We start from the raw sequence: 17,139 nt of genomic DNA on the forward strand, positions 1-17,139 counted from the left end.
GTCCTTAAGCTAGAACACCCGTTACAAGGATGGACGATGAACTTGCAAGAAAATAAAGGATAGAACTTATCTTAACAAGAGACACACAACCATAGGAGATCACGAACACATACTCAACTTAAGGAAGCATCCATCGAGGTACAAGCGTGGGGAGGAGTGCCGACAGGCCGGCACTTCCCCGAACTACCCCTCACTCTCTCCCTATTTTCTAAGCACTATGGCGGTAGGGCTTTTGCTTGGAGTAGGAGATCTTCTCTTCTCTTGTGTGTTGTGTGCTAAATGGAGGAGAGGGGGTCCTTTTATAATGGAGAGGGAGCCTTGGGGGAGTGGAGATCCTATGGAATAACCCCCCTATTCCTTCCACTTGTGAAGGAACCGACATCCAGGTACATTTGCTTCGCGCAAAACCCCCGCAACCGCCATAGGGAGATCCGGAGGGAGCGACACGTGGAGGATGAGTGCGAGAAGTGCCAGAGGTGGTTCAGCCGAACTGTGGGTTTGGTTGAACCCCCGAGGTCGCCCCACGCACCGCCTTTTTCCCAGGACGCTGTCCAGTGGGCCCTCATGTGCGTACATGGGGTCTGGTGCAGAGTTAGGTTGGTTTTCCCCTATTTGTGGGCCCATGGATTCGTGTGTTCCCCTCTTATTGGTCGCAGGTGTGTTTCTTTACTCCTTGAGTGTGTTTTGAGCACGTTTATCCCCATGTGTAGACGTGATCTCCTGTAAACAGTGATTCACCAAAGCTAGTGAAAATAGTTAGAATTAAACCCCTATCTTTAGTTTGATGATTGTTATTTCTCTGTTCTTTATTAGAGTTGACAGTCGGATATGATATTTAAGGACTGTCAACAGCAAGTCCGTTGTGCAGGCGTGGGGCTTGGAGGCCTCCTCTGGTGGTTCCAATCCAGCCACTCCGTCATCCGCCCACCAGGAAGTAAGTACCTCTTCCCCAACCATAAAAATCTAATTCCGTAAATTGATCTAAATTTAGTCACATGAACTTAGTTCTTCATCTATTAGTTTTGAATAGAAGTTTGGATTGATGGATAGAAGTTGGATAACTAATGGGAGAAAATTCACACCTTCCTACACCCATGGAGTGGAGCAATTCATGGAGTTTGTTAAGCAATGATTCACTGAACACATCCGTATACCTTGCCCATGCACCCGATGTCTTAACCAGAGTGAATTGGCTCAGGCTGATGTTCATGACCACCTTCTTCTGTTTGGAATGTCAGCTACATATACAAGATGGACTCATCATGGGAAATCTACAAATGCTGCAATTGTTGAGTTTTCAGAGTAGGTGCATGGACATAAATATGATTATGGGTTCGGGTTTGAAGAGAATGAATCTGACCATGATGATGGGAGATATGTGGATGAGCAAGACAATAATGATGAAGAAATGCTAGATCTGGAGATGATAGCAGAATTGTACACAGCCGCAGAGGAGAATGGACAGGTGCCAAAATTTACTAGAATGCTCTAAGATTTGAAGCGGACTCTCTGCCTAGGATGTAGGCACTCAAGATTCTCCTTTGTTGTGAGGTTGCTCCGTATCAAGTCATGCTATCGAATCAGCAATACATCATTCAAGGCAATATTGAAGCTGATGTCCTTATCATTCCCTCAGTCCCAATTACCTTCAACATATGATGAGGCAAAGAAATATTTGTGAACAGGGCCTTGGATATGACATGATCCATGTGTTCTGTAATAACTGCATGTTGTTCAGGAAGAAGTATGCCAAAATGGATGTCTGCCCAAAATGCAATGAATCTAGATGGGAAGATAAGGATGGCTGCAAGTGTGTTCCTCATAAGGTTTCAAGGCATTTCCCACTAATCCCAAGGTTGAAGAGGATGTTTGCTTCAAGCCGAACAGCTAAGGACGTGCAATGGCACAAGATGAGGAGGGCACCGATTGATGGTGAAATGAGCCATCCAGCAAATGGGAAGGCATGGAGGCACTTCGACAACACGTATAAAGAATTTGCAAGGGATGCAAGGAACTTGAGCCTTGCCGTCGCTACAGATGGTTTCAATCCGTTTGGCAAATTTAGCATGACATATAGCATGTGGCCAGTGCTTGTTATGCCCTTAAATCTTCCACCATGGCAATGTGTCAATCCTTCAAACTGCTTCATGTCTTTACTGATCCCAGGTCCAAGATCTCCAGGAAAGGATTCTGATTTATTCTTGTAGCCTCTTATAGAAGAACTTCTTGACCTCTAGAGTGGTGTCAGTACATATGATGCTCTCAGACGTTCAAAGTTCAATATGTGCGCAGCTATGTTTTGGAGCACAAATGACTATCCAGCATTAAGCACCCTATTAGGTCAAACTACAAAAGGTTATTATGCATGTATTCATTATGACAAAAACCCATTGTCACAGCTACATTAGCCACCATCGTTACCTTCCAATGACACATGCTTGGCGGAGAAGCACAGCTTTCTATGGGAAGCGTGAAAACCAGGAGGTACCAGGAAAGTTCACTGCAGATGAGGTCGTTGAGCAACTAGAGAGGGTCAGAAATGTCAGGCCAGGTTTCAATAATGAAGGTAACAAGAGAAAGCATAGAGAGGATGGACAGAGAGTAATTTATAACCACAAAGCTGGGTGGTGGAAGCTGCCCTATTGGAAATACGTGCTGCTGCCCCACAATCTTGATGTGATGCACATAGAGAAAAATATATGTGACAACCTCCTTGGCACATTGCTGAAACTAGAGGGCAAGACAAAGGACAACATGAATGCTAGGCTAGATTTGGCTGATATGGGCATAAGACATCATTAGCACTGTTACCAGAATGGTAACGTGGTGAAAACTCCACAAGCTTGCTATGTGTTGAAGCCTGCACAACAAAGTGTATTTTGTAAATTCCTCAAAGGTGCCAAGTTTCCAGATGGACATGCAGCCAACCTAGGAAGATACATTGGTCCAGATGGTTCAAAGGTCCAAGGCAAGCTGAAAACTCATTCTTGCCATGTCCTTCTACAAAGAATCATACCTGCCAGCTTAAGAGGGCTTGTGTGTCATGATTTATATGAAGCACTAGCAGAGCTCAAGAACTTCTTTCGTGAGCTGTGTAGTAGAAATCAGAGGACAGATGTCGTGGAACGCTTGAAAAAAGAGATCCCACTGATCATATGCAAGATTGAGAATATCTTTCCTCCTCCCTTCTTTGATGTGATGGTGCACTTGGCAATCCATCTACCTGATGAGGCACTGCTTAGAGGTCTTGTACAGTACGGCTGGATGTATCCAATTGAACGGTGGCTTGGCACATCGAAGAATCTTGTAAGGAACAGGGCTAGTCTTGAAGGATCAATTGCTGAAGCCTACATAGAAAGTGAAGTCTTGGCATTTTGTTCTATGTACACGAACGATGTTGACACAAGTCCTGAATTTGATGGGCCATTAGATGGTGACACCTCTGTTTTCATGCAAGGTGTTAAACTTATTGGTAAGGATTGGGTACAATTCATTGATAAAAAAATCATTCACAAGCTAGTTTGGTATGTACTAAATAACTGTGATGAAGTTGAACTGTATTTGGAGTACATATCATTTACTTTGTGCCTTTTTATATTTATATCTACACACACACACACATACACACACACACACACACACACACACACACACACACACATATATATATATATATATATATATATATATATATAGATATACCTCTGTTTATTCCTAATGTTTAAACTTTGTCATGCAGGATGCATAGAGAACTGTTGGAAGAAGAAGGGGGCATGATGTTGACAAAAGGTAGGAGAAAGAATTTTCTTCATGGTTTAAGAATCATGTAAGTTAATGGCATATTATCATTTATGGAAGTCACTGACTTTGCACTAGACTCAACTTTATATGTTTGGTTGTAGATCGCAAAGCTGCGCAAAGATAAACCTAATGAGGTCAGCGAAGGATTGTATGCACTCTCATGTGGTCCTCATCTCTGAGTCAAGATCTGTGCAGCTTGCAGTGTCAATGGAGTCCGCTATAGCACTGTTGACCATGAGAAAAACCTAAAGACACAGAATAGTGGAGTCATGACCGAGGGGACACATAGAAGCCAAAAAATTGAATTTTATGGTGTCCTGAAAGAGGTAATTGAGTTGCAATATAACTCTGATATGGAATTCCATCGGTCAGTGGTTCTATTTCGATGCGATTGGTAAAATCAAGAGGGCGGGACTGTAGGCATTAGAGATGACAGACATTTCAAGTCCATCAACATCTAGTCATTTTGGTACAAGTCTGACCCATTTTGGCGACACAATCAAGAAAGATATTTTACTTGTAGGACAATCATTTAGGCAGAGATTGGTGAGTTGTGCAGAAATTTGAAAATAGGGCCATGTATAACGTGCCTGAAAAGAATACTGACGCACACCAAGGTGATTACCATTCCGATACAGAGCCTGCAGTGCATGAAGGTGATGGTGATGCTAATATGCACCAGGAAGAGCAGGATGGAGAAGACACAATTATTGAAGCTAATTTAGCAAACCTTCTAAGAAACAAGAAGCAAGTTAACATTTCTGCAGATAGTGGGGATGAAGATGACACTATCTTGCAGTATGTGGTAACACTAACGACAATGGTAATGGTGTAGATGATGTGTCCGAAGATGATGATCTATAGGAGTTTGCATTGCTACCCGAGTGTGTTGTGCTGATGCCTGTGATTGGACATACGATGGTTATGCTATTGTACTGGAATTCATGTAATGTTGTTGAATTGCCGATGATGATGACTGTTTTATTATATTTTATGTCTGATGTGTTGAAATTACTACTTTTTTATGGCAACATGAGATCGATCTTCATTAATCATATATATATATATATATATACATTAGCAATATTGGCTACAAGGTCCGCCAACCAGTCCTAGGCCTCATCAAGCAAAAGAAACAGAAAAGAAAAAGCTACACTAATTCACATTTTCATATATATATATATACATTAGCAATATTGGCTACAAGGTCCGCCAACCAGTCCTAGGCCTCATCAAGCAAAAGAAACAGAAAAGAAAAAGCTACACTAATTCACATTTTCATGAAAAGAGTGAATTAGTTTCCTATTCCAATTGCCCTTTTGAACAAAACCATTTGGCGGCGAATCCTATAGTCCTCGCTACAAAACAGAGTCCTCTGTTCCCATCCTTTTGGAATGCCACAATAGCCGCCTGCGCCCAGAAGATTGCCATGCACCAGTGCCGCCAGCAGTGGTTCACCCCACTTGCGCATATCATTTGGTGGATCACGTTCGTGGCCTGCTCGTGGCACAGCCGACACCCCTTGTTGCTTAGCAACCTCGTCCTTCTTAGTCCACCACCGCCGCTACCCACGACTCTTCCTCACCCTGGACCCGTCTCATGTACCGCCTTGCAGTGTCATCATCGCTAGCACCGCCATTATCCCTATAGAGGAAGAGGGCGACCAGATAGGCTGCCACATTGAGCCCGCCCGCGACGGCGCGGGCGAGATCGTCGAGGCACAGCCGGGGGCTATGGGTTTCCCAGAATATGACTTGTATCCCGGTGAGGAAGCAGGCCTCCAGGTTGCCGACTTGGGTCAGGCTAGCAAGGAGGGTGTCGTACCCGTCGGGCTTGTTCCACAACATCGCACGACTAAACCGGTCTAGGGCCACATGACGGCCGACGGCGCGGTCGCCACACATGCGGAGCATGAACGAGCAGGTTGCCCATAGGCTGCGGAGGTCATCCATGGGCTGCTCTGAGGTCGCAGCGAGGTGGCCGATGATCTCAATGGCCACCTCGGTAGGGAGGACCGCCAATGACAGGGGGTGCTGCCTCGCCACCATGATTGCCAGCGTCGATGATGTCGCGCGACACAGAGCGCAACGAGGCCACCTAAGGGCTCGTGCAGCGACATGGATGGAGCTGCAGCACGTGGATGGCGGTGAGCCGGAGGGCTAGAGAGGTGGAGCGGAGCGATGTACATTGATTAAGGAGGAGGCGGGGGAGGGGACCGAGCGGGGGCTACAGTAGGAGTTCTTAAAAGCCCCTCTTTGGGAAATGGTGAGGATGATGAAAGGAGTTCTTGAAATCCCCTCTACAAACTGGCATAGGAACTAGCGACGAGGAGGAGGAGTTCTTGAAAACCCCTCTGCAAACTGGCGTGGGAACTGGTGACGAGGAGGAGGAGTTCTTGAAAACCCCTCTTGGAACTGTCGCCGACCGCCGAGAAGTTAAGGCGGCACCACATCTCGGGGATGGCAACCATCTTCTCGGTGAGCGTGCGCAGGAATAGGAAGTGTCGCGCCCGTGTGTTAGTATTGGAGTGTTCAAAAAGAATGTGAGTGTGGAGTTAGTCGAAAACACTTCAGTAGCACGGTGGTGGATAGCAACTGCCGCACCACCTTTGGCCCGTGTTCGAACCCATGCGACAGCAAAATTTTTGCTCGCTTTTTAGTGCTCGTTCGGCAGACCTGTTATTCAATGTGGGCATGTTTCTCTTCCTGGGTCGAATCGAGTGGATCCTAGTAGCTCACTCTAATGTAGCACTGGTCCAATCTTCCGAAAGGTAGAGATAAATTCGATTGGTGGAGACTTGACGTTGACGATCCAAGCTTCTAATCAGACACGATTCGAATCCCTGCTACCGCTACACCGCTGCTCCGTTGGTTATCAACCAAGCACAACTTGATTGACCTCGCCGAGAAGGCTTTCCATCCAAGCAAATCGAAGGACACAAGCAAGAAACTGTAAACAAGCAATCTGATATTGCAGATATGAATGAAGTAAGAAGGGTTCAAGCTCTCAATTCGAAAGGACTAATCGACACAGTTGAGGAGAACAAGAACAGGGGCCCTGGATCACTGTAAAAGGACTTGTCACCACAGTTACAACAAATCAAGCAATCCAGTTTCTTGAAGGAAAACTAGAACTAAACAAAACCCAAACCCTAATGTGGCGACGGCTACTGAATTTATGAGGGTTAGGTCATGGAGACCCCCCTGGATGCGCCCCTATGGGCTCCAACACGATACACGGGCCAACGGCCCAAAAGACGGTGGCGCAGCACCCTGATAGATTCTGGACGTCCACTTGTTTCAACGATTTCTGTTGACTCCGATTGAATTTTAAGGTGGGACTAGTGCCATTGGAAGCTACATGAAATTATGTTTCCATCCATATAAAGAACGCCCAAAACGGACAGCGTATGCGACCTGGGCGTCATTTTTAGTACGTGCTGCTCTTGGACTCCGAGACGGGCTCGAACTTGAGTTGCTTTGGGCCTCCACCTTGGGGACTCGAACCAAATTAGCCTCGGGCCTCCTTATTGACTTGGACACCCTTGCTGGCCTCCTTCCATTTTATACCACCTCATCGTCCTCCCCTTCTTGACGAAAAGTCGTCCTCGGCGTCGATTGTGCTTGAAACTGATCCTGCACAACACAAAGGAGAACGGGGTTGCGAAGACAAAGGGAATGAAAACAATTGTGAGGAGAGATGTGACCATGTTCCCAATTGTGTAGTGTGTGATCTTGCAGAAAACTTTTAGCAAGCATGTAGGCTCCTTGATTGAAAGACACACGATGTTTGTCAATACTATCCTGCAAAAGATTAGTACCAATAAAAGGCACAGCAGGAATAGATGATTCATTGCAAGAAAATTTAGCACTAACAAGCATAGGTAGCAACCAGCAATGCTTCCCTTCTTGGGAGACCAAATTACTAGAGGAACATGTGAATATATTTGTATGATGGCTGCCCTCTAATCGATCACAATCTTGCACAACAAAAGGAGAATTCATATTGCTACGAATATATACTCTATGTATCATATACTGTCCTTTGTTATCATATTTGCCAATAACATGATATATGTGTTTGGCAAACCAAGGCAATTCAACATATTTAAAAAGTCTCTCTTTCCAACAATCTAGATTACACAAATTATCAAATTCAATATAACCCAAAGTATGTAAGAAAGACATCAGTTTTAGCTCATAATTAGCACTAGCAATACGCGTAACATGTTTATTTTCAGCACAAGTATTTGGTTCCAAAACATGTAACACTAAAGCATTATCAAATAATTCATCTTTATCACAAGGAACATCAAGCACATCATCATGTGACAAAGATAAACCAAGAGATGGTTCCAGTAACGATTGCTCTATAATAGCATGATTGGTTGAAAAATTTAGCACATTAAGATAATTCTCACCTTCCGTGAGTGTAGCACCATGGGCATTACCTGTGTTTTCATTCTCAGCAGGAGTAATAGGTGCACTGTGAAATGGTGGTTCTAAATTTGCACATGAGGTTGGGAGCTCCTCATTTTCATTTGCGTCATCCTTGTCCTCTTGCTTTTGTTCATAATCTTGCAAAAGCTTAGGCATAGCAAGAGATACAACAATGGATTGATCATCTAAATTATGCACCTCATCATATGAATTCAATGCAGGAGGTGGATTAACATAGGATTCTCTCATAAGAATTTTCATATCATTCCAAGTTTGAGGTTTATCTGAAGGACTTAAAGAATCCCACCAAGATAAAGCAGAATGTTGCAAAACACTAGCTGCACTTTTTACCTTCCTCCTTGGACACATGAAGCGAGTTGCAAATATGTTATCTATTGCAATTTCCCACTCAATGTACGCATCAGCACCTATACCATCATATGTTGGTGGATATGAACAACCTGTCATTGTTAAAAGATAGCAAAAGACAACACCAAAGTATTATCCCTATCAACTAGCAACTACTGGATGGTAGTGAAAGTCGAATGCAATATCTCAAGCGGCTTACCACTGTCTTGCAAGTGTTCTTACCAAAGCCAAATAGGATGGTACAATCAGTTGTCGAGCTTGAGGGTAACGGTTGCAAGGTGAACCTGTACTGATCAGATGTATGTGGAGCTGTAGGCAGGCTCAATATGGTAGCAAGGAAAAGCAATAATTCAATTCAGAATTTGCAAGACTGAAAAGTAGTCCCAAGCTAGTCTATGTTGCCAGCCTAAACTCGTCCTGGACTTAGTTCAAGCAAGCAACAAAACAACTCACCACAAGGACTCAAAGGATGCAAGCACTTCTGAATTTTTTTATTCTTTTTTCCTTCTTTCTTTCTTTCCTGTTTTTTTTGGTGCAGCTTTTTCTTCACTTTTTCAGCACCTCTTTGCCTTTTGCTTGTTTCTTTTTTAATATAACAGAAAGTGCCGCAGACAATATCACAATTAAAATACACAAGTTTGCACTTCGGCACAAAACCAAAGCCTTGTTGTCGAGTAGCAACAAGGAAACCTATGGTTCAGCTATTTATGGAAACATGCAAGGACTAGCTGACACAACACAGATCAGGCGCAAATAAATAGGTTGGAGCAAATGATTGCAACTTAGATTGACAACAATCTGGTGAAGTATGTCTTCTGCACGGTGTCCTTGCCAAAAGAACTCGGACTCCAAAATTGGATAGCAATATTTTAGTCCAATCACGACAAAGATCACTTGTCTTTCTTCCCTCACGTTGATAATACTTTCCTCTTGCTAATGCTGTATACAACAAACAAGAACAGCACTCATTTGCCCAAATACAAATTTGCACTAAAATTATTATGAGGATAAATCGACTAGGTGCCAAAACAATTAAGCAAGACCTGATACTAAAGACAAGAACAAGATCTAGACACGACGAACACAATGACACCGCGAGGGACCAAAATTCAGAAAAGCAAATATGAAAAGAAAAATTGTGGGGCACAAATGGGGTTGTAGGACAGCGGAATTATTTTTTGTAGGGCTTTTTGTGGACTATTAGTAATTGACAAAAACAAATCTAAAAGGATACAAAGGTGTATACCTCACATGTAACCTGGAATCCTGATACCACCTGATGTAGCATTGGCCCGATCTTCCGAAAGGTAGAGATAAATTCGATTGGTGGAGACTCGATGTTGATGATCCGGGCTTCTAATCAGACACGATTCGAACCCTGCAACCGCTACACCGCTGCTCCGTTGGTTATCAACCAAGCACAACTTGATTGACCTCGCCGAGAAGGCTTTTCCTACAAGAGAATCGAAGGACACAAGCAAGAAAGTATAAACAAGCAATCTGATATTGCAGATATGAATGAAGTAAGAAGAGTTCAAGCTCTCGATTTGAAAGGACTAATTGATACAGTCGAGGAGAATAAGAACAGGGGTCCTGGATCACTGTAAAAGAACTTGTCGCCACAGTTACAACGAATCAATCAATCTTAGTTTCTCGAAGGAAAAATAGAACTAAACAAAACCCAAACCCTAATATGGTTATGGCTACTGAATTTATGAGGGTTAGGTTGTGAAGACCCCCCTGGATGTGCCCCTATGGGCTCCAACATGATACATGGGCCAACGGCCCAAAAGACGTTGGCGCAGCACCCTAACAGATTCTGAATATCCACTTGTTTCAACAATTCCTTTTGACTCCGATCAAATTTTAAGGTGGGACTAGTACCATTGGAAGCTCCATGAAATTCTGTTTCCATCCATATAAAGAACACCCAGAACGGACACCGTATGCAACCTGAGCATCATTTTTAGTATGTGCTGCTCTTGGACTCCGAGATGGGCTCGAACTTGAGTTGCTTTGGGCCTCCACCTCGGGGACTCGAACCAAATTAGCCTCGGGCCTCCCTCTTGACTTGGACACTCTTGCTGGCCTCCTTCCCCTCTATACCATGTGCCAAACATGGTCGTATGCATGGGTGTCATGTCCTCATCACACTCAAACCTGGACCGGCTCCATAGCAATTTCATCTCGAGCCTAACTTTGAAACAGGACGAGGCCTTATTATCTGCAGGCTCCATCATCACACGAGGCCATGATGTGGACATGCTAGACCGGGCAAGCAGGCCCCATATCTACACGTGGCAGCCATGACTACCTTCTACACCCACTGCGCATACACGTGGACCGCCAGGACCCACCCAACGGGACCAGCATTTACACGAGGTAGCCACGTTGGCCTGCTAGCCCACACTCGTACATGTGGACCGTTGGGTCCTACCTCTCCAGTGGACCCCACGTTGACATATTTGACCCACACCCCTAACACATAGACTGTTGGGTCCCACTCACCACACGTGGCTGCCAGGTATACATGTTGGACCAGTCAACAAGGACCTACAGTTACACGTGTTAGCCACGTCGGCCTCCTGGGCTCGCACTCGTACACGTGGATGATCGGGTCCACCTCTCTAGTGGACCTAGTGTTGACATATTTGACCCACAGCCCTGACACATGGACCGGCGGATCCTTATTGCTACACGTGGCAGCCATGTAGACACGCTGGACCCTCTGGCATCACAAGTGGACCTATGGTACCAACGCTACATGTAGCACACCGATTCTATGACGAGTCGCTAGCGTCACAAATACAAGATGTTGGTGGTGCACCATTTTGTGATGATATGAGATGTTGTTCTATGACGCACATTTTTTTTCATCATAATTCCATAGCGGCCAAGGGCTCCCACTGCTGATCTATGACAAACCTGAGATTTTCGTCATAGATGTGGCATGTTCAATGACGAAGTTTGAGAACATCACACGCAAAACGTCATAGAAGCTACTATTTCTATTAGTGATCTTTGGTAAGCAATCCTCCGAGATGACTTAAGGGCTAAGTTTGTGAAGATATGGCAAGGATGACTTCGGGATCAAAGAGGAATCAAAGAAGATCAAGCAGAGATTTGGAAAGTTATTGAAGATCAATCTAATCCTGAAGTTACCGACATGTCAGGCCCACATGCAAATGAAAAGACTCCTAAGCTTCAAGGGAGACTTGGAGACGAAGCAGGACGCGAGGGGCCAAAAGGAAGGCCCAAGCTGATCGGCCTGCACCCTCTCAAGTCGATCGGCCTGGGGGATTTCTTCGTCGTGCCCCCTCGCCTTCCAACTTTTGCCACATGCCCTCTGGACTATAAATACCCCAAAAATCCATCAAGACCCATATATCAAAGATGACATACTCGACGTGAAGCAACAGAGAGGCAGAAGGAGCTTGAGGGACACCTCTCCGGAGAGCCGAGGGCCATGCAGTTGTCGGGGGTTAGCGTAGGCAAACCTCTGCCGGCGTGATCACCCTGCGAGGAAGATCACGCTAGAGTTCTGGAGCTAGGAGTCATCAAGATCAAGGTAGGATCCCAGTGGTGATCTTGTGATGTATAATCATTCATGGTGAAGTAATAAATATGTTCATGTTCTTAGCGATCTAAGTATCTCCTTTGATGGTTTTATGCTTCACCAGGTTTTCTTGCTTTTCAATCTATTAATCGATGATAGATTGCTTAGGATGTTCTTGTGGTCGTGGTGACCGGATTTGCATGCCTAATCTACCGATGAGTATAATATGTTCTTTCAATCGTGCCTTTAATCTACCTATGCTAATAGAGGGGATCGTGACGGGAACTTTAGGTAGGGGGTTTCGGGAGCCGGATCGGAAGTGTAGATTTAAAGATGCTTTTTACTAGGATCATATATGTGTTGCTTTGCTATCCATGCTCAGAATTACAACTTATGCATCGTCTAGATTGCTCTAGATTGGTTACCTCTGCTCTATCTGTTATCTATCTGTACGTGTTTAGTAGATTAGATCTGAACCACCCATCAACACTAAGTCCATACTAACAATGCTAGTTAAAATAAATCTTGTGCTATAAGTTCCACGGATTGATAAACCTTGGGGGAGTACTCTGAGGGAAGAGCTACAACTGATATGTGCGCTTGCGGTTCACAACTTGGTGTGCTAATAGCCGTCAACACTTGCACCTCTTTGGACTGAAACTGGTTTTCAAGATATTCTTCTGAATTCTAAAAGAATAGTTAAGCCAAGCGAATATGTCCAAAGCCCAAAACCCATGCAAAAGAGCAAAGGTGCCTCCATAATGTATAAACAACAGTTCCAAATCTTAAGCTTTTTGTGCAGAAAAAATGATCTCAAATGAACACTTCCAGGTTGGCCAGACATAGTGTTCATGGCAGCTGTTCTTCCTTTACAGGTATCCCAACAAACAGGGTGGCTTCCCCAGTTGCAGCATGAAGATTCAGTGCCGATGCTCACTAATTTATCACTACTTTTCTTGCACGCGATGCTTCGCTTCCCAGACACCGGTGTCTTTAATCGAGCTGATAAAGACTTGGGTTAACATTAACCTTGCAAAGCACTTGCCCACCAGCTATCTCCAGGGCCACATCACCCAATGCAAACGACTGAAAAATTATTCAGTCAGGTTATAGCCATACGAGCTATAACAGCAGCAGTTTCTTGCATCCCAAACAAAGCAATGCCGCCACAACGGGTCCAGCCGTTGCCCCAGGGTTTCTCAATAAGCAAAGTTCAGGGTTGGAGTGTTTTTAGCAAACAAGAAAGCTAGATAAGCATTACAGTTTGATGATGAACCCTCGTCCGGATATTCAACTCACCAACCTTTGATCCCTTGACCTCTCACCAACCTAAAAAGGCTTTGACATTATTAAGTTGATAGCAGTATCATCTTAGATAAAAGTCTTATGCTTTGGCATTACTCCCTGTAAACTGTAGCTTTGACACTTTGGACGACCGCAGAGTCTCCAAACTGTAGTTTTGAATTTTGACGTTATTTGCTATTAAAATAATGTATTTATCAAATCCAATAGATAAATGTGCACATGAGATTTTCATGTTCCAAACTAAAATTTTGAAAATTATTAGTCGTCAAAGTTTCACAAGTTCAAACAAAAAGGTGTTCAAGGCATCAGGTATTTTTCTTTTACTGAAGGAGCACATTGCTGTGACCCATCTGGTTACAAATATTAGCCATCACTCTAGCCCTGCCAGTCATCGATGTGTGAAAGTTGATCACCAAACCCACCATAAAAAACATGCATAATGTATATGTGTAACAAACATAGTACTCCTTACATTACCAAATGAGGTACTACGTATTTAATACGATTAACAGCAAAAGAGCATGCAAAAACTTGCAAGCAACAACCTATATACAGTTTGGCTGACATGACAAGAACAAAGTGGCAGTACAGTACAGTACAGAGTACAAACGCACACAACTGAACTAGATACCAACTGCTCGCACAACTGTCTAGTTTCTTCACCATTTCGCTGCACCATTCATCCAAATTCCAAAATGACAGACCAAGAAGAAGAAAGCACGGCAAGATTTAAACCCCATGAACAAAGCATGTCTCACAGCATCATCTAGCAGCTGAACTCTTCAATTAATCAATGCACACGGATCGCCATTGATGAGAGCTTGCCGGCGTCGCGGGAGGTGGAGCGCTCCAGCTCGCCACGCGCCGGCGGTGAGGCACCCTGCCGCCGCCATGGTTGCCCTCGTTGCTCATGCACTCCGTGATCTGGTCGTCGTCGCTGTTATCGGCCAGGCCCAGCATTGTGCGCAGCGCCATCTGCGCCATGTCCTCGTGAACGCCGGGGCTCGCCTGCTCGGCGATGAGCATCAGCTGACGGTCCGCGCCGGCCGCTCTGGCGAGCCCCCGGAACCGCGGGCTGCCCCTGCTCATGGCGTACAATGCCGCGACGCACCATTCCTGCAGCTCCGAGCTGCGTGATCCGTCGCCGGAGAGGATGGCGGACGCCGTCGCCACGGCGCCGGCGTCCATCAGCGCGGCGCGGCCCTCCGCGCAGGCGGCCACGTTGCAGACCACCATGAGCGCCAGCCTGCGGATGGGCGCCGGCTCGTCGGCGTCGGACGCGACGGAGAGCAGGCTCCTGGCCGCGCCCGGGGCGCGCGCGAGCTTCGACTGGTTCACGGCGGCGAGGGAGAGATGGTACAGCGCCATCCCGGCGTCGCGGCGCGCGCGCGGGGCGTGGTCGCTGTCGCGGCCCGCGAGGACGGCGAGGAGCGGCGGCACGGCGCCGAGCACGCCGATGGCCGCGCGGTTACCCTCGTGGAGCGCGAGGCCGAAGAGGGCGCCGGCCGCGTGCTCGCGCGCCTCCGGCGGCGCGGCGGCGGAGGCCACGGCGTCGACGAGCGCCGGCACCGCACCCGCGCGCACGATGGGCACCCGGTTCTCCGGCTCAAGGGAAAGGTTCGCCAGCGCCGCGGCGGCGTCGGCGCGCGCCGCGGCGGTGTGGCGCGAGGAGAGCAGCACCCGCCGGAGCGCCGCGAGGAGGCGCGGCACACAGAGCGCGCGCCGCCTCGCTGAACCCTCCCGCGTGGCGCGCCGTAGCGCGGCCATCGTCGCCTCCACCTCCATCTCGTCCCCCGACTCCACCGCCTTCGCCACCGCCTCCTCCTCCGCGTCAGCGGCACGCACGGGCACGGGCTCCTCTTCTTTCTCTTTCTCTTTCACCGCCTCCTGTTCCTTCCCGCGCACCACCTCGACCTCAGCCGCGGCCATCTCCCTCGACGACCTACCCGACGACGACGACGACGACGACGACGCAGCGAACGCGCCCTCCGACGAGCATGACAGGTTGGACGCCGACCTCGCCGGCGCCAGCGCCGTGTCCGATGCGCACGACAGGTTGGATGACGACCTCGCCGGAGCCATCGCCACCTCCGATGCGCACGACAGGTTCGAAGCCGTCCTCTCCTGCGCCCGCGCCGAAGGCACCGCTTGGAGCACGGCCTCACTCGCCTTCTCGGCTGAAGGAGCCACCGGTGCCGCGCGGCCGGAGCGCGCGCACCACGTCCGGACGGCCGCCCGGAGCGCGTCGTTGGGTATGGCGACGGCACCACCACCACCCCCCTGCGTGTTCCCCTCCCCCGCCACCACTCCGTCCGGTCCGAGCGAGAGTCCGAGGTCCGCGCAGGCCCGGACGCAGGCGCGCTCGTACGTCCGCCCGGGCGGCAGGATAACCGGGTCCGCCATGGGCGCGCGCAGGATCGGGCACAGGAACTCTGCCGGCACCTCCTCTTCCACCTCCTTCTCCGTCCTCGCCGGAGACAGAGAGACAGGAACGTCCGGCGACCTGCGCTTGGGCTTGGACGCGGACGCCGGCGGCAGGGACAGGGACCGGAAGGGCAGGAGCTTCCAGCGCCGCGCTCGCTCCGCACCCATATCTGGCCGCGAGCGTCGCCGGCGCCGGAGCTTTTTCAGCAAAGCAGCGGCTGCTTTTGGTGTTGCAGCGCCAATAATGGCGGCTGCTTTTGGCTCGGGGTTCGGCAACTTTGGCCGGCTGGCTGGCTGGCTGGCCTTGCTGGGGAGTGGGGACTGGAGAGTGGTGGAGGCCTTTCTCCTGGGCGGTTAAATATTGCGAGGGAGAGGTGACTTAGCCGTGAAGGGAGGAGGAGCGGTTAGTTAGGCTGCCCGGCGGGGGGCGCCGTGGCTGCGGTGGGGCAGTGGAGCAATGGAGTGTTGCGGCTGGACGGACGCAGTCGCGTCGCCGTCGCGCGGGAGGAAAGCTGGCGCCGGTCGTTTACCGGGCGTCTTTTTGTCGGGGGTGGGGTGAGTGTCCGGCACTCCGGCTAAGCAAAGGATGGCCTCTGTTACCAAGGGATGGATCTGGAATCAACAACTCTTTACAAATTTGTGTTACGCTAGTCTGGTCACTACTAATAAAAGCTTAGATACAATCAGTTAGCAATAATAGAAATGTCGGGTGGGACAGGCGTAGCGTGCCACTGGTTAGAACAGGCCCCTACTCCGAGGGTCAAATAAAAAAAATATACTCCAGCGATCTTTACTTGGCTTCCCATCTTGGGAGGCTTCCAAATTCCCCTCTCCATATTTCATTCATGGATTCTCTAGGAAAGTTTCTATGCATGAGAGCTATTGCTGGAGTTGGAGATATCTTTGTGGAGAACCTTAGGAGCTTTGGTTTGAAGGCTACTGCTAGAGTGCTGGTATTACCAATACACCCACCTTGGTTCTCCACATATTACCCGATAGCACATCATCCAATAAAGTTGAAAAAAAGATGGAATAAGGAGAGTGGAGCGAGAGCATCGATGCTATAGTGCACCCACGTGCATGGAAACATCCCACCTACCACCACTTTGCCTCTCTTCCAAATGGGTCCCACCTTATCCCCTCCTCCCCTCCTCTCGCTCGCCTGGCGCCTACACATCTTCCTCGCCTCCGCCACCAGCTGCTGTCGAGGTTATTAGGGTTAAGGTTCGGAGTTTTGGTTTTCAG

At 47.8% G+C, this 17,139-nt stretch overlaps 1 protein-coding gene and 1 pseudogene across 1 annotated transcript; one reads left to right on the forward strand and one right to left on the reverse strand.

The window, feature by feature from the left end:
• The first annotated feature begins 3,198 nt into the window (after positions 1-3,198).
• On the forward strand, positions 3,199-4,636 carry LOC140223235 (uncharacterized; annotated as a pseudogene).
• Positions 4,637-13,894: 9,258 nt separating this feature from the next.
• Positions 13,895-16,251, reverse strand: LOC117859748 (U-box domain-containing protein 39). The gene has a single exon (XM_034742931.2). It carries the CDS (start codon positions 16,060-16,062, stop codon positions 14,257-14,259), a length of 1,806 nt encoding a protein of 601 aa, XP_034598822.1. The 5' UTR covers positions 16,063-16,251; the 3' UTR covers positions 13,895-14,256.
• Between the last annotated feature and the right edge of the window lie 888 nt (positions 16,252-17,139).

Source organism: Setaria viridis, chromosome 6 (genome assembly GCF_005286985.2).
Source record: "Setaria viridis chromosome 6, Setaria_viridis_v4.0, whole genome shotgun sequence".
Taxonomy (NCBI): Eukaryota; Viridiplantae; Streptophyta; class Magnoliopsida; order Poales; family Poaceae; genus Setaria; species Setaria viridis.